This window comes from Eleginops maclovinus, chromosome 13 (assembly GCF_036324505.1).
Source record: "Eleginops maclovinus isolate JMC-PN-2008 ecotype Puerto Natales chromosome 13, JC_Emac_rtc_rv5, whole genome shotgun sequence".
NCBI lineage: Eukaryota > Metazoa > Chordata > Actinopteri > Perciformes > Eleginopidae > Eleginops > Eleginops maclovinus.
Window position 1 is genome coordinate 21,509,330 of NC_086361.1, and position 22,599 is coordinate 21,531,928.

At 41.2% G+C, this 22,599-nt stretch overlaps 1 protein-coding gene across 1 annotated transcript; it reads right to left on the reverse strand.

Annotated features, from left to right (window-relative positions):
* Positions 1 to 476: 476 nt before the first annotated feature.
* LOC134875217 (collagen alpha-3(IX) chain-like) lies at positions 477 to 19,212 on the reverse strand. Its single transcript, XM_063899691.1, has 37 exons — positions 19,149 to 19,212; positions 17,458 to 17,529; positions 16,195 to 16,324; positions 13,929 to 14,325; positions 13,282 to 13,362; positions 11,353 to 11,370; positions 10,849 to 10,938; positions 10,686 to 10,721; positions 9,396 to 9,467; positions 9,205 to 9,249; positions 9,073 to 9,108; positions 8,962 to 8,985; positions 8,799 to 8,852; positions 8,174 to 8,245; positions 7,743 to 7,781; positions 7,511 to 7,567; positions 6,362 to 6,415; positions 6,059 to 6,112; positions 5,927 to 5,980; positions 5,790 to 5,843; positions 5,633 to 5,686; positions 5,497 to 5,550; positions 5,354 to 5,407; positions 5,099 to 5,152; positions 4,716 to 4,760; positions 4,514 to 4,567; positions 4,350 to 4,403; positions 4,148 to 4,201; positions 3,709 to 3,780; positions 3,577 to 3,612; positions 3,443 to 3,487; positions 3,315 to 3,347; positions 2,999 to 3,145; positions 2,800 to 2,854; positions 2,496 to 2,690; positions 1,940 to 2,026; positions 477 to 1,219 (listed from the first exon to the last, which is right to left on the reverse strand). Exons 1-37 carry the CDS (start codon positions 19,210 to 19,212, stop codon positions 1,017 to 1,019), a joined length of 2,799 nt encoding a protein of 932 aa, XP_063755761.1. The 3' UTR covers positions 477 to 1,016.
* Between the last annotated feature and the right edge of the window lie 3,387 nt (positions 19,213 to 22,599).

Consider the following 22,599-nt stretch of genomic DNA (forward strand, 5'->3'; position numbering starts at 1 on the left):
ATTTGATCCGTGAATGTGTGTGTGCCGTGCAGACAGAGGTAGGGACGGTACTGTCTGTCCTTTGTAACCAGGCAACAGTGAAATGCCCTCCAGATTATATCCATAACAACACAGGCACCTTGTTTCCAATACAACCAGTTCACTGGAACTTCATTGATTATCCACTCTTTGGTGATCTAACTTTGAACAGGGTCAATATTTTTAACTGAATGATGTCACTGTGAAAGTTCCCCAGTTGATTACAGTTTGCAGTATCTTTGGATTTAGGAGAAATCTAAAGGAGGAAAACTGAAAACATTAGTTACAGTAAAGACCTAAATGTGTATTTTGGATGCTCTCTAATAGTGACTCCTTATTACATACATATCTTTATATGGTGGTACTTATAGTTGCAGCTGCTCTAAGATGTAATGCTTAAACAGTAATTAAAACAGTGGTGTGCAACCCTTCCAAAACATATCACTTTATTACATCGCTTGAAATATTAAATGACAAAATCAGGCAAAACAAATGATCCTAAATTAAAAAGCACATTTGTTGGATATGTCAGCTTAGCTCTGCTCTTGTAGGGCCATTTTTTGATTTGGAAACAGACTCACAACATAGCTCCACTTTACCAAATCCAATTAGTAGAAGCAATGTTTTTTCAGGAAGCTTATTCAAGGAATGCAAAAGTATATTCATGAGAGGAAATCAGAGAGCCTTAAAATACTTTACAAAATGCTGATATTGGTTTTTCTGAAGGCTCGTGGGTGTCTGTCGTCGGTGGTAAACGAGTTGCTTTGACGTCAGTAGCAGCTGTCTTTCAACATGTGATAAGCTTGGACTAAGATCACGTACAAGTTAAAATGTCTTTACAGTATTCTACAATTGTGCCTTGTCTCTGTTTCCCTTTGCGTCTCTTAGCTCCATGGTTCAGATGGAGACTTTGAGGCACTTCTAAAGATCACTGGTCTTCTGAAAAAACCCCTGGTCACTGCAGGATGAGATCTGGATTGTGTCTCAGTGGTGACGTCTCATGGGTTTCTGTAGCTGGGGGACTTTTTGCCACCGACCATGTAGAAAGGGGGAAGTCTGCTTATACAAGTCGATGGATCACAGAGCCCGGGCGGCCCTGAAGGCCCCCTTGTGCCGGTTGCTCCTGGGACACCGGGATTTCCTGCCTCACCGCGTTCTCCATTTTTGCCGTCCTTTCCGACGCCAGGAACGCCTGCTGCACCTGAGCAGAAGATACAAGACATTGGGTGCCGTTGGCTGCTGGTCCCCTGTCCCGCCCACCGGCCCGAAGACTGTGATTGAAGCATGCCGATCAAGACGCTCCAATCCACGTGCACACCTTACCGTGAAGACTACAAAGCCTGTGGCTAAAGATCAGTCGAGGGGGGTTCATAATCTGTGTCAGACGCCTCTCAACACTCTCCCATAGCCTTTCATAGATCTGTTAGCAGTGGCTAACTTGTGTAGTGCTTCCATATATTAGTGTCTAAATTTAGGGTTGAACGTAACTCTTTATTAATTAGCTCCCCCACCCCCATAGCTGTGTTTTGCTACAGCTTCCCTTGGTTAGGTTTGTTCCACTTTAATAGTGAGGACTTTTCGTCTTGTATGTTTGTTAGTACTTTGTATTTAATTGTAGGCTCCCTTTTAGGAGTCCTACCTGGGTTGTTCGTTATTTAAAATCAGCGCCTTTGGGCCCTTAGTTTGTTTTGGGCGGCAGGCCTGCCACTTCATTGCCACCGGACATTTTTGAGATATGATATTAGGATTTCTATACTATTTTTATTTAAGGGCTGTAAGATGTTTAGCATTTCTTATGTAACAGCTCAAAAGTTATATTGCACACTTTGTATGTTTGCAGTGTCATTATAGTAAATGTGAGTGCCAAGAGGAACATTCCCAGCAGACTTGTGCTGTAATAATGACGTGATTATAGCCTTACCTTGTGCACCTGGTTCTCCGGGGCTTCCTTTGATTCCCACACCGTCCTCTCCCTTGTCTCCCTTATCTCCCCTTTCCCCACCATCACCTGCAGAGCACAATGTCACATGGATGACACACACACTCTAATGCTGCAGTGAAAAGAAGAGGCACACTGTTTTCACAGTTATGAAGGGATGTAATGAGCAAACGTAATGGCTCCAGTCGGATTCGCCTTGTTCCAGTGAATCATTGATTGTATAATGTCATGCATGAGTGTCTCCTCTCCATCTGCTGTGGCAGTGTGAAGACAAGGTCTGCTTTTCTTTTGAAGGCTTTGCTTAATTTCCTGCCACTGTGTTCTCTGTAAGAATGCTGGATGCTCTCCAGGAAAATAGAAGAAAGAAAAACCCTATCACAGCAGTACAGCTTATCTCTCCCACTGCTGGTGAAACTCAGGCAGTATTTTCAAACCACTTCTGCTCAATTGTGCTGAAAGCAGCAGCTCTGCTTATCTTAGCGCTGGCCAAGTTGGATTTTAGTTTCTAAGCAGTGGAGGGGGAATTGAGCTCACTGACCTTTCTTTCCTGGCAAGCCTGGAAGTCCAAAGAAGCCTGGATGGCCTTTGGCACCTGCTGGCCCCGGGGCCCCTGCTGCTCCGGCTGGTCCTGCTGGTCCAGCGGGGCCGGCGACTCCTACAGGTCCAGGAGTACCAGGGGCACCGATAGCGGCTGGCCTCTTCAGCATCTCTTTCATGAACGCTGCTAATTGTTCTACAAAGACAAAACAGAACTTAGCCTTAAAACAAGAAAGCGCTTTCATTATCATGGATTGAATCTGAGTGAGGAAATGGATTTAATAAATTAGTGAACAAATCTGCACCTTCAACAACGACCGAGCACATTTCCCGAAGCTTCTCGTCGTTTACTTTAGGGCCCTGTGAATGAATGAATAAGCATCAACTGAAAATCGTATTGCAAAGACCCATCTTAGCTCAGCTTGCTTAGCATGCTAACATTGACTTATTAGCACACAGTACACGTGCACCTGATGGAAATGTATTTGCAGTGCCAACACTTACAGGTACACCTCTGGGGCCTGGGGTTCCAGGAACACCAGGTTCTCCCTCCAGCCCCCGGGGACCCATTGGACCGGATAAACCCTCATGACCCGTCTGACCCGGTCTGCCTTCGTCTCCTGTAGCTCCTCGTGTGCCCTTGTCACCGCGCTTCAGATGGAAAATAACATTAAGATCCCATTGTGACGAAACTACAAGTCTGAAGGTAATTATTTTCTTCATATTCAAAGTAAGACACTCGTAATCTATGGTGTAGCAGAGACTGTAGGTAAAGAACCTTATGAAGCAGTAATGTGAGAGTGTAGTTTTATTTGTATACCTCTCCTTTGAGTCCAGTAATACCAGGAGGGCCCTGAAAACACACCAATATTAGTTTCAAATCATCTCAAAGACAGGTTGAATCAACACACATAAAGAATGCTCAAAACAACCATTATCTCCACTCACCTGGTCTCCCTTTATCCCTGGATCTCCGCCAATTCCTGTGTCTCCCTGTGCACAAAAAAGTAATGGGTTTTTAGTCGTCGGACCAGTGTAATCACTGGAAAAGCATCAAATACAGAGAGTATAATGGTTCTTACCAAACTTCCTTTGGGTCCCACTGGTCCCATAGCCCCCTAGACAACACATGACACACATTAGGTACTACCACTACTCCAACGCCTCATTTTTGATAATTGGATTTAATTTGAGTAAAATGAGATTTTTCTAACCTGATCACCTTTGTGTCCAGTGTGACCCTTCAGTCCTCTGGCTCCAATGTCACCTTTATCTCCTTTGTCTCCCTGAAAATACAGAGTTTCACATGCTCTATACGTTTGATATGTTTACCAATGCAGGTAATTATGTGTTTTGAATCATTTCTTTAGATGGGATGGGATTATGTTGGATGAGATTGATCACAAATAGGGGAAATGCTCTGTCAAAACAGCATTTAAACAAGGCCCTGGACATGAGTTTAAAACTAAATCAACAAATGAAACAGTTCATATTTGTATATCAACACTAGAAATGTATACAAGCATATGTATAAGTATCTTTCCATCATTGCTAAAGTATTTTGGTTAATGCATCTGCTCTGTAAATTAACAAAAATGGTGATTTCATCCTCAAAGTTTCTGTTTATGGAACATTATATCCATTTTATCTCACCTGGATGCCTGCAGGACCCTCAGCCCCTACCGGCCCTTGTTTTCCGGTTTCACCCTGGAAATTGAAAATATAAATAGAGTCAAAGCATCAACTACAGATTACATTCAGCAAAATGTAAAACCTCTATAAAGAGTGCAACTAAACCCAGTTTCAAAAGAACTGAAAGCTTAAAATAACAACTGAAAGGTAAACATAGACTCACAGTTGATCCTTTCTCTCCAGTTTTCCCATCTTCTCCGTCATCTCCAGACTCACCCTATATATGAAAACACATGTTGGGTTTGAACACACGACTGGCAGCACATGCATTGAAACAACACATACATGTACTAAGATATGAAAGGAAGCTCAAAAGTCAAATCTCACAATCTTTCCAGGAAGCCCAACTGGTCCGACGGGGCCCTCAGCACCGGTGTCACCCTGAATCAGAAACAGGGGATTGTGTTCAAACGTCTCTCAGGTCAATCTGCTTCGATGCATGCGTCATTCTAATATGTAATGGTGCAGCGATAACATATTGGATGCACATTGTCGACATGCTTCATCAAGAGGTGATGAGTGGAATTACCTTTGCGCCAACGGGTCCTGCTCCTCCCTGCTTCCCTGGCAAGCCCTAGGAACACGATAAAAAATAGGAACAAAAATAATGGTTTACTAATACTTAAGCAGCATATAACTGTTTATTTTCTTCAGTTTCAATAGGTCTGGTGATTGTAAAAGCTCTATTATCTCTGGCTTGGACCTTACTAATAGCTCACCCAGTTCTATAATCATACAATGGACATACTCACTAACATGCTTATACACTTCGAAGAGGTGTGTTTTGGGCTCTTTGGCAGCACCTCTGGTAATAAGCAATAATTGCAGGTGTTTTTATACTGGCAGATACGCAGGACACACTTAACTTCTTGGTATAAAAAGAACAGTGGAGGAACAATGAGTCAGACTTACAGGAATACCAACAATCCCTCTAAGACCGACAGCTCCCGAAGTGCCAGCTTCTCCCTGTTGAGGGAATTGTATGCATCGCAATTAAATACGATTAGTTAGATGAACAATGTATGTCTGGAGATCTTTTCTAGAAGTTGCATAAGAGGCTTTAAACCCTGAGAATTGAAAACCCTGCTGGGGGGGAAAATTCAAAACGTGGAAGTACGTAAAGATAGTGGTTGAAAAAACGAATATTTGCTGATGAAAATTCGTAACCTTGGCTCCATCAACTCCAGGAATACCATCAACGCCATCTTTTCCGGCCTCTCCCTGTAAATTCACAGCACACAGTTAGACTCCGAATATGTTTTAAACAATAGTGTACTAAACTATTAATTATTTAATCAAATCGTACTTACTACGTCTCCCTTTTCTCCCACAGCACCCTGCTCTCCTTGAGGTCCCACAGCTCCCTGATCAAAGTCAACGTTTTATCAACCATTACAATCTTTCCAATGATAAATTGCAACATATTCCAAAAGTTGAGAGACTTACATCCTCGCCTTTAGGTCCCTCCAAACCCTGACGGCCACGGATCCCCTCCACACCCTGAGATAGAAGAATCACATACAGAATTAGATTTAAACTACATCCCACCATAGTGCTCTTATAATATAAATAACAACGAGCAGAAGAAGTGAAGACCGCTTACAGGAGCTCCAGGTGGGCCAGTAGGTCCTGGGACACCATTGAAACCAGGAGGACCCTGTCAACAGAAATATATGTACATCAGTATGTAGTCGATAACCTCTTTATTTGTTATAAGCATGACACTTTGGTTTCACATACTTTGTCTCCCTTTTCTCCCAGGGTTCCAGGGAATCCAATGGGTCCTCTTACGCCCTGCAATGACAAAAGAGAATTAGAAAAACATCTAAATATATATTCTGTAACAACACACTGTGACTGAGGTTTCCTTACATCATCTCCCATGCGACCGGGTGGCCCCTGAGGACCTGCCTCTCCATCTGCTCCCTGCAAAAACAAGAACAAATTAATTAAATTGTGAGAACAGAGGTAATCAGATTGAGCTTTACGTATGCTGCCATCGAAATCCAGTTGTGTTTGGTATCCATCTTCCATACATATGACCAATTACTGGAAGTCACACAGTAGTTTGTTTTTGCAGAGACGTGGTTTTGCCACATGTCAAAAGGGAAAATAGATATTAAGAGTGAACGTCATTTGTTGTCTAGATGATTATCTGTTTTCTCTCTCACGTACCTTATCTCCAGGTATCCCATCCTTTCCAGGCTCACCAGGCAAACCTGTGTGTCCCTGAAGGCAACATCAAGTGGATTAACACAGTTGAACAACTTTATCGACACACTTTGATTTCTTTATCTATTTTGAACAAGAACAAGTTTCCCTTCTTACTGACTTCCTACTGTTTTCCATAACGTCTAACAAGACTAATTACAAGCAGCCGTGTCTCAAACTAATTGCTAACGTCAGCATGCTAACAATGCTGCTAATGATAATGTTAGCATGATGACGTTGAAGCACTGGCTGTGTTTAGCACCTGTAAGAGGGCTTACTTCAGCAGGAGATGGGATGAGGCTGATGAAATGAGTTTGCCAGTATTAAACTAAGTATCCGACAAGATGAGGTTGTGGATGCGATGATAATTACAATCACTTATGAACCCCTAGAGTGTGACGCTGTGTGTATCTGAAGACACCCTGCTGCTGTCCCTGTATCTCAAGAGTGTCAACCTCCAACATAGCAACCAGGAGCTATAGTTTACAGTGAGCAAGCATCCTAAAATGTTACTGTGTCCTGTACAAATTACGGAAACAGCAGCAATGAAAGGAAAATACAGGAGGCGAATGACACGGGATCACCAAAGCTATAATAATTAATAGTATGGGAACGATAAAGGTCTGCAAATGATTTCATGAGAATCCATCGAAGAGTTAAGATATTTCAGTCAAGAATAAAAAGTTCTTAAGTTCTGGAACACGACGACTACAATTTTTCGCCTCGTTAGCACCGTTATTAATTGAGCTAACAAAAGTTAAATCTTCGCCAGATGATTGCCAATTGATCCTTTTTTGGCAAACTCATTAGGCGTGATGTTGATTTCCACATGGAGAAATGTTTACCACTGCTTGACAACCAAAGCCTGCCCAAATGTGATTGGCCAAAAGCTGCTCGTACAATAAACAGTAACCAGAAAACTTCTGAAAACCAAATTATTTTCATGTTGCAAGCACTCGTTGTCTATGTATGTTTGGCTTTTAGCTTATGAATTCAATTATATAAGACATGTGACCCTTGTGAATCCTACAAAGGGAACAGTTCCCAAAATCATAAGTAAATAAACTAAATCCTAAGTCTTTTTTTTATTGAAAACACATTGATTTTCCTCACCTTGAGACCAGGTAGGCCGGCCAATCCCTGTGGGCCAGCGGGGCAGGCAGCTGGACACTAGGAATGAGGGATGGGACGGATATAGTCAGATACTTTATAAACATTGCCTGCTGCTGCAGAGCCTCTTAACTTCAAGGACTCTTATCCACTCAGAAATTCACTGTCACCAATCCAATTGCCATGCATCCAGGAAACATTTGGCAGAAGTGAAAAGAGAGAGTAAAACACTCACAGGTTCCCCGCTTTCCTCAATGCCGACACCAGGCGGTCCCTAAAACACAGCAGAGTGACATCTAAAACAGCCTCTCGGAAGTTTAGATGATGAAATAGATACACCAGCAGAAAGTCCCAGAGAGTGAGAAGTGTGAGAGGAGACGGCAGCATGCAACGTCACCATAACCTCAAATGTGCCCAAATAGAGAGGAGAAATCAGTATGGGGTTACACCTGTTCAGCAGGTGGTCAATATTCAGTTTGTTTTTGATATTGAGTAAAAGACATGCAGATACTAATCAATTGCACAATTCAAACATATCATAAAGGCTCTTAAATATGGAAGATCCAAAAGGCCTGAATGCATAATATAATATGTGTATTTTTCCAATTATGTGAAACATATGTATGAGTAAATGTGAGTAAAACAAAGGTTAGTTCTGGTCCATACCGCTGGCCCTGGTGGACCAGGAGGGCCAGGAAGCCCAGCGGTGCCAGATGTTCCTTTGGCTCCAGGTGGACCCTGCAGGTACAGGAAATACAATCATAACATTTGATATACAGTTTCACTTTCAAGCAAGCGTTTAGTATTTGACCATGACCTGAATCCGCAAAATCCATTGGAAAAATGTTGCTATGTTTTCAGTGGAATTGGTAGGTCAACAATGAAGCAGCATTTCAGTGCTGTAGCTAAAGAAGCTGAAGAAGCTGAAAGACCTTTACTAAGAGGTTGTTTCCAAGTAATCAACACAAAAATACGTTACAACAAAACTATTCATAACGTCAGCGATGCAAAGTGACATTTGCAGCTGTTAAATAAAAGGTCTGGGTTTAGTCTGCCGGCTCCTTCTTCTAAAAACATATGAAACATGCACCTTTATCACAGAAAAGGAAATACCCGGGACGTCTAAAGGCTTCTAAAGAGCCCCTACAGATCTGTGGAGTATAAGTTGAAAGTGGCATACAATGGAAATACTTATCTAATGTACAAGAACTTTATAAAGAACAATAAGCTGCCCTTCCCTCTTTTAAACTCGGCACACATTCACATTTATTCAACATTTTGTTTGTCTGACCTCAGGCCCGATGTTTCCTTCATCGCCGGGGATTCCTGGTTTCCCTGCTGGTCCCTGCCAGGATCAAACACACAGCATTAAGAGCAGTAAGACGTCCGTATTGTAAGCCATTTATTAGCATTTCAACAATGTTTGTAAAATTGAAGATGTAGCAAACACATACGGGGGGTCCTTCACTTGCTGGGCCCTGCGAAAGAAAAGATAATGGATTATTGGTAACTTCGTCACATGATCTTAATGCGTGTTGCTTTAATAAGATGTATTTTTGACCTACAGGGGGTCCTTCAGGTCCAGGAAATCCAGGAAGTCCCTGTAATCAGTAGGTTTAAACATCAGTGACATGTTCTATGCATGCAAACAATGATAATCCTAATGATTGATTTCAGAGGATATAAAGGGGACTGACTCTCTCCCCTACGGGCGCTCTGGGACCCATTGGACCAGGAGAACCCTGCAGACAGCAAACACACAGTCACATACAGACAGTACTGGCAGATGTTATAAAGACTGTGTGTGTGTGTGTGTGTGTGTGTGTGTGTGTGTGTGTGTGTGTGCGTGTGCGTGCGTGCGTTAGTCGATGAAGGTGATGTGTCCTACACTAGCTCCGGGAAGGCCTGGCACGCCTCTCTGTCCAGGAAGACCGACCTCCCCCTTCTCCCCTTTGCTGCCCTAGGAAACAGACACAACAGAAGTACAACAGCTTTATCTTCTTCCTCCATCTCTCTCTGCATCGTTGCTAAGATACACAGAGGCAGTGACAGTCAACATTTAATCAATGAGAGACCAGTCGCTCCTGTTGTCTCTTAGATCAACGACAACCCAAGCACTGTGTAAGGCCATACAGATGAATAGTGGGTTTGACAGGAAAGGACCAACAATATCCACCAAGGCAAACAGTTCGCCGTTACATGACAGCCAGGTTCCATCAGTTAGTAAAACATTTAGGGTATGTGAGGTATCATTGTTAATACATTTTGTGGAGTCGTGTGCGTCTTAGTTTGTGAGTTAGAGTGTAAGAAGCCTTTAGAGAAAATGCATTATACAGTACAGTACATTGATCCTCCTGAAGGCAAAGTTCATGCAGACAGGACGGTCAGATCTCAAGCTGGATCCCACGTCTTTTCAATTGAAAGAGTTCAAGATAACGTTACAGAAAAAGAAGGAGCCCTGAAACTTAGATAATCTGTTTCCTTTTATTTTAGATATCTTAACTACCGTGCAAACATTAAAGACCGACTAGAAGCCATTTCTTAAAACCGTTGATTCTCACAGTTACAAAGTGCTGTTGCTTTCTCGTTTCTACATCAGCAGCCTACATCTTTCTCTGGTAGTGTATGGGACTTTTGTCAGTCATTTCTGTGATATTGTAAATAAGGGATACAGGAGGAAGTCCAGATATTCTATAGACTTGTTACGACAGGACTAAACTCTGTGGTCCATCGATGCAAAATGGTTGCTTTGTCAAATTTTAGGGAAGATCCCCAGGACGCTTTTAGGTTAAAAAAACTGCATCATGTTAAGAGGGTATTCTTTGTGAACCTGCAGCCACTGAGGCCTGACACCAGAATACAGGATGCTTGATTTTAAACTAAAAGAGCTTCTGATGTTTTTCTCCATTTTCTGTTGAGATCTTTGTTTCTACTGTACGAGTTCATATCCTGAATTCCAGCGTCACAAATCATAACGTCAAAAAACCCAAACCTGGTACTCAGAACCCGCCAGCTTCATATCAGGTATCAGTTGGATTTTGGCCCTTTGATTGTCTTGCACTTATCAGTTTTGATATTTTGTGCATGCTCTACCACGGACATGAAGGGAATATTAGGAACCACGCAAAAAGAGGGAGATCCACAGCCAACAGTACATCATTTAACATCTCATACTTACAGTAGCACCTGGAGTGCCAGGAGTACCTGGAAGACCCTGAAGAGACAAATAAAACAACCTAGTTACAGAAAGCTGAGCCATACAGAGGATAATACCTGCTGTATGCTAATAAAAATGATTCAGACAAGATAGTTGTAGAAATGTATCCAGGGGGACCACTTACATCTCTTCCATCTCTGCCGTTTTCTCCTGCAGGCCCTCGGGGGCCTTCTGGGCCAGTGGCTCCAGGGGGCCCTTGGACTGATCTGTCAGGCTGTGAGTGGGGTAAACCAGTCAGCAAATTATAGTGAAATAACAACCATTAATATAGCTTTTAATTAAATTCCAGGAATCAGGCATAAGAAATATTTCATATTTGAACAGCTGTATTTGATACATTACGCCCGAAATAAAGGAAAATGCTTCCACTTAGGGGGTCAATTTATTTGGGTACTTGTATGTTAATATTAATATTCTTAAAGTGCATTTGTCTTTCTACAGCCTGCAGGCATGTTTCTACTTTCAAACACTTCAGATATAATTCAATATATCTGCTCGCCTCGAAACAGCAAACAAGCAAAACCACCATCATAAATTAGGTTTAGAACAAAGCAACGAGGCAATTAGGCAACCAAAGCACTGAAGTAGATTATAAAGCAAAAAGAAAGTAGAGTGGATGAATAAATACCTCAGCATTGGCAAACATCTGAAGAAGCAAGAGAGATCAGAGAAAGGGAGAGTTAGTGAAAGTAGTTACACCACCCTCACCACCAAAAGTGTCAGCCGAAGCCTGTTCATGTTCATAGTAGTGAGTAAATCATGCTGTCATTTGAATATACAGCCCATAGTACCAACACTCCTCGTGTACAGAACCACCTCGCAGCTTGATGCAGGGATGTTAGCCTGAAATCTAATAGAGCGCACCAGGCCAGGAAATATTTCTGTCTATAGTGGAACAGAAGGAACATTCGCACCTCGATACAAGTGATTGAATAAAAACACACGAGCTGATTCTGATTAATTGCTCTGCAGACGTTAAACAAAATGAGATGTGAGACAGCAGAGTGGCATTTTCATTATAGGCTGCACGCTTTTCTCTCAGGCAGGAATCTCATTAATTGTGCAAAATCCCCGTAAAAATGACGGATAATATTTAATCATGAAGGCCATAAACTATACCAAGTGTTCACAAGGCATGCATGTTTTTACCATAAATGTTTCGACAGAGAAAAGACATTTGAGCTCTCTGGAGCTTCGTGAACTTCATAAATGTAAATGTAGACGAAAAAGAAAACTGGAGGGAAATAAGATAAAGAACTGAGGCTAGCTTAGAGCTAACGTATGAACAGTTGGTGTATTTGTTCTTCCATAAACCACCAATGAGGCAATATTTGTCTTACTTTCTGTTTAAACAAACCAAAAATTACATATATTTTGACTTTTATCTTTAATGTCAAAGCTAGAGAACAGCTTTGTTTGCTTGTTGAATAAAAAAAACCTTAAAAGACGCAAAAAGCTACGAGGAAATTAAGCTAATTAGCATGTTGCTCATATTACCATTTCTGACGTTTGTGATTTCAACAGCTTTTTGTTGAAATCACAAAGAAGCCTGTAAAAAATGCAGCTAATAGACCATTTATCTAACTGCTTAAATAACTAGTTACTATGATATGAGCAACAAGCTTCACAAGCGACTATCTTTCTCAGCTAGTTAAACTAACTGTCCTTCAAATTGTTGGTAGTAGGCCAATAATCGCCTCTATTAATGCTTATGCTCCATCGTAGCAAGAACCGTTAGCACAATCAGTTTCTTGTTGCCAGCTCTCTGCGTGTTCCTCAGTAACAAGGGAGGAGAAAACCACTTTTAATGGTCTTGAGCAGCAGGCGGCAGGTGTTGTAATGCATTCCTGTCAGCTGATAATCAAGTAGCAGCAGGTAGTGTGTGCCTGCATGAGGAACGTTATTTATGGCAAGGCAACATACGTTACTTGTTAAAGCATTTTCTATAATTCCCCATTATATGTGCCCATCAACGGGTGTTTTAATTATCCTAATTTGGGTGTGGGCAATGTCAGTAACTTTTTATCTTAGCTGTAATTATGGAAAACTATGTTGTTTGGCTTAATGTTGTTTTTATGTTGAAGGAAGCAGTGCATGCTATAGCCTATTATGTGCTGACTTTAGATGAAATGGTAACCACAAAAATCTAGCACACTTTGCAGGTTGGGCTTCTCATCTCAGACTATTCATTTGATAAAACTTCCCATGTGCCAGTAAGCTAACTAGGGTTTCTGTTTTGGCTCCATGCATTGAGGTTTAACACAGCCAATGAGATCATGTCTGCCTGCTCCTTAACACCTCTGCCTCAAAGAAACGTTTGTAGTGCTTCAACTCCAATCTGCTGTCCAGCTTGCAAATTGTTTCGGATGAACTGCAACCTCCTGATACTAGGCTACTAAAGGAAACTGCTTGGTTGAGTATGTGTTACACTCCTGCAACCCAATCTCAGCATTTCTGCCCTTGTTTTTCTCCCAGCATGCTGTAAGGCTTATTAACCCTGAATAAAAACCACAAACCACAGCAGATGCTGAGCAGATCCGTGTCGATGTTACTGTACCTCGGTGGCGGGCAGCTCGTTGCAGCTCTCTCTCTGGGCCCTATTCGGGTCGCAGTGAATCAACATCCACTGGAGCTCAAACTGAAAAGAGATTTAAACATGTTACTGCAAATAAAATGGCTTGCTGTGCATTCATTTTCAGACGTGACAGTGACAAACAGTCTCATTATGCTGCTTCGGTTTTGTTCCTGTATCCGTCTGTCAGCAGGATTACAGAAAAAACACCAGCCTGATTTCTTTGTAACTTGGCGGAAGGGTGTAGCATAGGCAACTCATTGAATTGTAAAGTGAAATGGGATGACGCACAAATTATATTTCACTCTTATTAACAGTGCAAGATTTGGCCTTTGGCGGTCCATCCCGAGTGCTCTTCTAGTTACATTGTAGGTTTGAACCAATTCCCTCTATGTGTTGTTAAGCTTAATGTTCCACCATGGCTATTTTCTGCAGGGATTAAGCTTTTATATTTTTCCCACTGGAACCCAGCTGAGCAGCTTTGCTGTGACAGCAGCACTTTAGAATTATAACAGAGCTCAGCACACACATAAACCTAAACGTGTTTGTTCACGGAAAGCGTCATTTCACTGGTAAGTAGATTTCAGAGAACAAGATTAAATGCAGCAGGCAGTTCTCCCGCCCTCACTCACCACTACGGAGGCGTCGGGGTCAGTGTCCAGCCTGCCAATAAGAGTGTCTCCCTCTGTGTTGATGGGGCCTTTGCCCTTGATGGGTCTCCGGTCCACAGGCTGGCAGTCCACGTACAGAGTGACCTGGTCGCGCTCCACGCCAATCATCACTTTGTGCCACTTGGTATTGAAGAGCACAGAAAGGCCGGGGAAGGTGACGGTCTGCAGGTTGCCATCAGCGCCCATCAGGAAATACTCAAGAGCCTGCTGGTCGCCGTTCAGCCTCAGCCCGGCTTGTTTGTTGCCGTCTTCGTCCACTATTTGCCAGACGTTCCACACCTTGCTCACGGTGTTCTTGATCATGCGGAAGGTCACCATGAAGGAGTACTCGTCAGGGAATCCGCGAGGAAAGTTTAACCTAAGAGGGAAATTTAGCACAAGGGGTTAACTCAGCGGCGGTATCAGGTTAGAATTATGTGTTTATTATTATTGACTCAAGGAAAAGCTCAAACACACCTCCAATGTTTTATGTCAGTTTATTCATGATCACAAAATAAACACCACTTAGCAAAGCTATCATTTAAACACAAGACAAGGATAAAAATAACTTAAAAGCCTAGAGATCTCTGCCTGAGAGTAAAAGCTGCAGACTTCAAAGAAACAAGGCATGCTGTTATATCACCAAGGAGAAAGAAGCTGCCTCCGTGCATAAATCAATGCTTCAATTAGAACAGGCAGTCCAGGTTAGCTTCCACAGTCTGCATTTTTAACAAGCCAGATTCTCAGTAGGTGGTGCATTCATAGATGGGCACTGCTGCCGGACGTTTACCATCTTGTAAACGATCAAGGTGAGGCAATAAAAAATGAGTTTCCTGTACCCAATAAAACAAATGAAGACCACTCTCTAGCCTTGCCTAAGGTGAGAAAGTCTGAAGTATGTGCTGCTTTTGTCCTGCAGGAGAGGAAATAAAGGGCAGCCAGCAAAAAGCCTAGTGGCAGGACGGACATCAAAGCACAGTCTGTGCCACCGGACGTGTGGTGGGGGGGGGGGGTGAGTAAACATGTATTTACATTCAGTGTGACAGCCCCGAGGTGTGTAGGTGCAGGGTGCCAGGGAGTTGTGTAACTGTGTTAAAGGCAAGCTGGCCTGCAAAGATAAGCCCAAACAGACTGGAGCAGCAAACTGGGAAACACCAGGAGACGACTTTGGTTATGTAAAGCAATAAAGTTATTCACCTAAACACAAACCAAATTGTCAAATTGCCTTTTGTGCACCATGTATTTTACTTCAATAAAATGCAAAACAGCTGCAGAAACATAACTGCATTATTTTAAGTGCAAAACAAATATCTAGACATAGCTTTAATCATAATATCAACTAAATCCACATTATCTACTAACATTCTTTAATAAGGGCAAGAACACCCGTGGTTTTCTTGTTGCCTGTATATGTCATATGCACATTGATTTTTACACACAACACTCTGTGACTCTGCTTTTTTTGGCCAAAAAAACAATAAATTCAGCATAGACTCACTCAATATTTACAGAACAAGACTCATTTATCAAAGGTGTGCACATTTACAAAGGGAAGTAGTGAAGATTTGCAACATGATGCATTATTGGAAACAATATAACGCTTGACTCGTTGTCAGGGTATCAGCATGTTCTAAATTTGGATTCTTGCAAGTCGCATAACTCAATAAAAGCGCCTCACTTAATCGCCTTTTTAAGAACGAGTACCTTAAAAGCTGAATCCATGATTATTAAAGCAGTGTTCATTCTCATTTGGAGAAATATTTTGGGGGAAAAACTTTTGACTTTTTTCAAGGGGGTGGGATTTCTCGAAAGGGGCCCAGGGACCATGTTTGCCCCGGGGTCCATAAGAGGGGTTATCCTTGTTGCTACAACATACCTTTAATTAAACACTTGGGGGAAATCTTAACAGGAAGCATGTCTTTGTTCAGTCCAAACCTTTAAAGTACAGCCTAAGATAAATCATTACCATAAAGGCATGGTGAACTATGTCTCTGTACTGTACATTTACAAAGGCCTTAGAGAAATGTGCTCTTTCAAACACTCATACATAAAATGCCTCTTCTCGTCTTTGTGTCTAAGAGATGCCAAATAGGTTCAGACTTGTATTTCTCCCCCGATTATATGCTTTTCGCCATGAAGTAACATCTGTGGCGGACCTATAATAACGCAACAGCTGCATCAGGAGGTCCACTGCTGCCTGTCAACATTTTTTATCTGTTTTCTTTTAGGCCTTCTTTAAAGTACTTACATGGTTGGAATTTGGAAGTTGGCCTCCCTGTCGAGGCGGTACGCCACCTGAAGGGGCGTGGAGCCCTCCACCTTCCTCACACCTTTCAGAGGGATCACATCCAACTGGAACTGGGTGATCAGATCAAAACCTACAAAAGGAAAATGTATGAGGCATATGAAGGTGGCATCATTGGAGAATCTAATAGAGTATCTGCTTATTACGGTAAGTTGAAGCATGCTAATTGTAAAAGAGAACAGCTAGCATTAGCCTTTTAGCATTGTACACACTACTGTTGGCATTATGACTTTAATTGATTTAGGAATGATTCAAATTGATTAGGTCTGTGATTCTATCTTTACTGATGGGTGGATTTATCATTTTTGGAAGATGTGTTTTACTTTGGCAAGCATAGGTTGTATCTTGTCGATTCAGTTTGTCTGTTTGTCAGAATGCTAAAACGTCTTGGTGGAAGAAAGTCACTGTAACTGAGTAAGGATTAAATCAAAGTCAGGAAGTTCATGTTTTTATCTTTTCACATTAATGAATTCAGTTTGTGGAGGATGGTTGCGTCTTTTTTCAGTTCTGTTGGTCTGTTTTTCACAAGTATTAATAATAAAACCATTGACCAGATTTCCATGAATGATAATGAGTGTGACCCAAAAAAGAACCAATTACATTTTGGAGCAGGTCCAAACTATCCAAAGTATTTTCCAATGATGAAAAAATGGTCTTGGCCAAGGTATGCAATCTCCAGTGCCCTTCTACTTTGTATGCTAATTCCTGGCGACCACGATGGACATATTTTGTTACTTCCACTTGCAAGTACCAAGCTTGTTTCATTGAGATGTAGCATTGGTTTCTTGGACCAGAATAAAGCTTAGGATGAGATAGCAAAATGAGGTAGCAAAATAATAATGAATCACATGTAAAAAAAGAACTAACTTTCCTTAACAACAATGCAATTCTTTTTCCAAACCATGCAGAGCAGCAGGAGTGCAGATGTGTTTGAAACGGGGCAGTGGTGAGCAATTACCGTCTTGCTGAGTTTGGATTGTTCTAACTCAAATTCCATGCAGCTCAAGTGGAACATTTTATTTGCCTCGTTTGACATGCAGAGGAGTTTCCAGGCATGAGGCGGCCCACCCTGTTCCAACTAATTAAACTCAACACCTAGTCTATTGTCTCTTTTGGGGATTTCGGAGGGGTTAAGTCTGTGGTCGGCTTAAACCACTGCTTTTATTTACGTTTGAGTACAATCAAAAATAAACAGTAGATCATTACCTGGAAGGTCATCTTGTCCGCTTCTCATCGGTGGGCAGACGGTGTCCCCATCCAAACGATTGAGGTCTAGTTCTGATTGGACAAAACAAAAAAGCATAATGTTGTTATCCTTATAATGTGGGTCTTTGTGATTTGTTGCATTTGGCAATTTCCGCAGTCAGTGTAATTCAGTTTGTGTCCAAATACAAGGGAAAAGGCAAGCTCTATTATGTCAGAGGGTATTAACATTACAATGCGCTGTTTAATGTGCTGTCCTCTTGCATCTACACTAACAGTATTTCACATATTCACCTATTTGAAAGACCGAACACAAATCAACATTGATTTATAATGCAGACGGCTCCCAGACTCCCCTCGTGATCCAAATATGTCCTCAGAGATGGAATTAAAGGTGATAAATATGGCATCTAGTGTTGCATGACTGTGGCCAAAGCCATATGTCACTGGAAACATTTTTAGAAGGTCAATGTGGCAGCTGAGCCTCTTTCCTTTTTATTTATGTGTATGATTTATCAAGATGAAAGTGTCCTTTGGTTGAAACTCCAACCTGTAATTCATCACGCTGCCAGTTCATTCACACTTTCATCAGAAGTTTTTCCCAGTGTGAAAACATCTATACTTTAACATTAGAACAGTAGAACATGAAAGAATGGCCTAGTTTTTAATTCTCACTATATATCTCATTATTTTTAATAAACACAATGTGAATATTTCCTAATTTTCCAAGATCTTTTTCTAAATACTTGCCCAAAGTGTGTCTGTACCAGATTTCAAGGCTTTAGACCAACTTAAAACAATGTGTTTTTCCTTATCACAATAAATCTAATCTTTGGAAACCAATTGACAAACCACCATTAACATAACTTGGAGTGAATTCAGAATAACTTATACTTGGTGCAATAAGGACTCATTCATTTATGATACAACAGCTGTTTACATTTTAATTCCTATGAAAAACATCCCCATTTTTATTCTGTGGAAAGTCAATTCCTTGGATCTGTCAGAAGAGGGGGCTATCCCTGAGTCCCTGCACTGCTGTTATGAAGGAGAAGAGCCTCCCAAACAAACAAACGAAAAGCTGTCGACAGCCAGAGGGCCTCCCCAGTCAATAACCTGAGTCAGCTCATTTACAGTGAGCACCGTGAACACATCTGGAAGCCGTTCTCAGATCCCACACAACTGCTGAGAAATGAGATAACGTGGTGAGACGGTATTTATACTCCCATATTTACTACCGCTAAACACTTATCTGACTGCATGTGGCCCTCAAGTTGTTAAAGTTACTGCCTGCCGCTGCACAACGCTCAGAGAGTTAGTCATTAGTGCAATGAGCGGGAGATGAACCACAATTAAGATGTCACATGCAGTTTCCATGTGTGGTAATGAGGCGAGATTCAAAAAGCAGTACACCTACATCTGGCACTCACTGTGTCCCCGAACAACAGTGAAGAATGGGCTTGTTGTGCTTATCAGAGGGGACATTTAATCTGATTTAATCCTACAACACAGACCAGCACAGCGTGTCGGCTATTTCTGTCCTTTGCTTTGTGAGTTCTGATGAAAAGAATGACCTAGCAACAGTCAACATGCGGGCGTTCACAATAACCTGAGTCCACCATTTTCATCGTGGCATTCATGCAATACGGCACACTGATTACTGATGTGTACATGATTGCACAATAGTCACTTACGTCCAAGCGCTGGAGCAAAAAGGATGGACAGCAGAGCCACAAGGACAGGGGAGCTCGCAGACATCGATTGACGCCACGGTTGCTTTCTGTTCAGAAAACGATGGAGAAAAATCAGAATTCAGTCGAGCATCTAAACCTCTTTGACAGTTCCTTTTTGCCTGAATCAATAAAACACTGCGAGGTTGACATTAAGCACTTTGCTGGTGCGCACATAAAGAGACTGGAGACGCTTTCTTCAACTAGCATTTGCATTCCAGTCAAGATGAAACAGACTGCTGTGAATGGGATATGACAATAGATAGCAGGTACATATACAACAGTGTTTTCATGAATTATATAAACCCCATTATTAATCAGTTAAAACAGGAACTCCTAACCTTTTCTTTCACACTTCTGATGATATCCTGGTACAATTTGGAGACAAGTATCAAGAATATGTTGCTGAATTTAAGTAGCATGAACTTTTTGGGACTTCATATAATCCAAAATCCCATAGGCTCTTAATCGAGTGAACCAGGATGATGCTAACTTCAGGGTTGGCCTACAAAAATACATTCTGTCTGCCGTCTCCCTAGCATTAGCACACTCTCCTCCTTCAGTTTAATTGATGTGTGTCCTGTTTCCACAGCAATCCCAAATCCATAGTCAACATGACTGATAGTAATAATACTGAAGACTCTTCCCAAAAGACCAGGCTGTAGCTCATCAATCTGCAAAATGAATGAGGTATCTGTGGTGTTTCTGGGGGCCAACCCATTTCAAATTTGACGCTTTTATGTGTGTTTGATTGCAGAGTGTATTGGTGTGTGTGCACTGTCAGAGACAAATAACTAGACCAAGTCAGCAAGACCTGTATAGGAGGCATTGGGCTCTAACTTTATGCCCTTCAACTTCATCTTCAGAGTCCCAGTGGGAGTGTCTGTCCGCCTTACAACGCCATCCACAGTCAAGACAGATGTAGCTACACGTAAGTCATAAAATGTGACAAGAGGGAAGCTTTCATCTTGAACCTTTCATATTCAACCCCATAGTTATTAGGAATGGTTTCACATTTATGGAACTAGTTTGTTGGCTTGTTTCTCCGTTAATAATTAATTGACTGCCAGGAGAAAGTTATGCTACGCTACATTTAACACTGAAGTCAGGAAGTTAGCGATACCACTTCTTTCTGGGTAAGCTGTTGTTAGTAATACCACTTCTAGCTAAGTTAGCCAATGATAGCAATATCACTTCTAGGTAATTAGCTATTGTTAGCAATACCAGTTGTAGCTCCGTTTACCAATGATAGCAATACCAGTTGTAGCTACGTTTGCTAATGATAGCAATACCAGTTGTAGCTACGTTAGCCATTTATAGCAATACCACTGCTAGTTCCGTTAGCCTTTGTTAGCAATACCAGTTGTAACTTAGTTGGCCAATGATAGCAATACCAGCTGGCTAAGTTTGCCAATGATAGCAATACCAGTGCTAGTTCCGTTAGCCTTTGTTAGCAATACCACTTATAGCTACGTTTGCCATTGTTAGAAATATCTCTTCTAGCTAAGTTATCATTTATAGCAATACCACTGCTAGTTCTGCCTTTGTTAGCAATACCACTTGTAGCTACGTTTGCCAATTATAGCAATACCAGTTGTAGCTAGGTTTGCCTATAAAGCAATATAATGTTGTGTTAGGCCAGTCTTATATTGCTCTTAGATTAGTATAATGCAAGCTAGAGAGTTGTCTTGATTTAAACCTTAAGAATTAGCCACCCCACCCTCTAGCTAACTCTGAACTTAGTAGTGAAACCTTTGTACCACTAGAGATTTGTAGTAACGTTTTTGTGTTGTTGTATGCAATGAATTGTAAAGTGACCTTGATGCTGTCTTGTAATTTCTGTTGAAATAAGTGCTTAGTGGTTTGTAAAAGTTAAAGCCATATATTTTTGTTTACAATTTAGTATTGAATTTCACAGAATGCATGGCAAATGTGTGCTTTTTAAGACCGACCAGGCCTTAAGTACTAGCTCTGTAAAACTAGCTTTTTAGGGAAACATCTATTAAGTATGTATCCCAGTTAACGACAAGTCCATACCCGTGAAGAAAATGAAGAATAATATGGACCAAATTAACATCACTGTACATGTACTGTAAGCTTCTCCCCTTTCACAATATATTTGACCGCACCTGAAGCTCTGTGTCAATAAATCAGCAATAACATCTACAAATCTTTCTTTGTTTCTTTGGTACAAAATGAATGTAGTGACATCTGTCTTCGCTAATAAAGCAACAACCTTGTAAAAAATAACTGCTGCTTGCTAGTTTGTTGTGTAGCAGGCAAAGAGCACCTTAAGGGGTAATTTCTCTCTGTAAATCATGACATGAATACGACTGAAGTTTAAAGGATTTCGAGTTGACAGCTGTCTTAATGTAGGCTTTAAGCTGCTTACATTTTCACTTGCCTAAACACTTAAACATGAAAAGCTGTCAGACTTGCACCTATCATATTTTTATGTTTGTGCCGTGATTATACATTTGTAAAGGTCTTGTTAAAGGGTTGTGGTGGAATTTACTTGAAAAGACAACAGAAAATCCCCAAAGTTATTCCAGTAAGTGCACCGCCATGAAAGCAATCAGTCAACTCAATTAGGGTAATGGCATGTCATCTACTTTGGAACCTGACATTCATCATCACTTGATGGGACTTTCCCTTCGCTGCCACCCATCTTCTCAATGTCCCTCGAGGTGAGAGTGAGCCAACACTGCTGGCATTATTTCTGCTCTCTCATTTGTTCCAATTACCCCAAAATGGGTGAGCTGGAAGCAAATCGGTGTTACAATCCATTCATATTAAAGTTGGCTGTTTGGGAAAATGTGTGCAGTAAGACTTTGAACAAGCGTTAGATCTCTTTACTGGTGATGATGCTGTGAGGCGAGACTTTTCCTTTTTGCTTCTCAGCAGAGGTTTATAGGCTGCATGTGTGCGTGTGTGGGCAGGATTAAAAGGCAAACAGTCAGTTTTTTAATCCATGCTAAACACATTTTATTGCACCTAGTTTTTAAGGGGAAAATCTGGATGTTTCCGCCTTTTAAATGGAGATTAAACATAGATTATTAGCAGGAGCTGAATGTAGTTTAGCACATATAGTACTTGTTTTACTGTACATCTTTGCCATTCTGGTATATTTCCATTTAATGGTACTACGATGTGTTTACTTATCTACATGGGTTTGACAGCTTTACAGATTATAAGCAATACAAAAGTAATAGAAAGTAGCCCTACCTTTATCAGCTGCACCATTAATGTGATGCTTACATTAATAACTATAATCAAGGAATATGTTTCTGAAATTGGCCTATTTTTAAAGTAGTCTTAGTCTCTTTTGTACTTTAAATGTATTGGTTTCATTCTTTAGTAATTTTACTTGGGTACGATCTGGAATTAAGGACTTGCAATGGAGTAATTCTACACT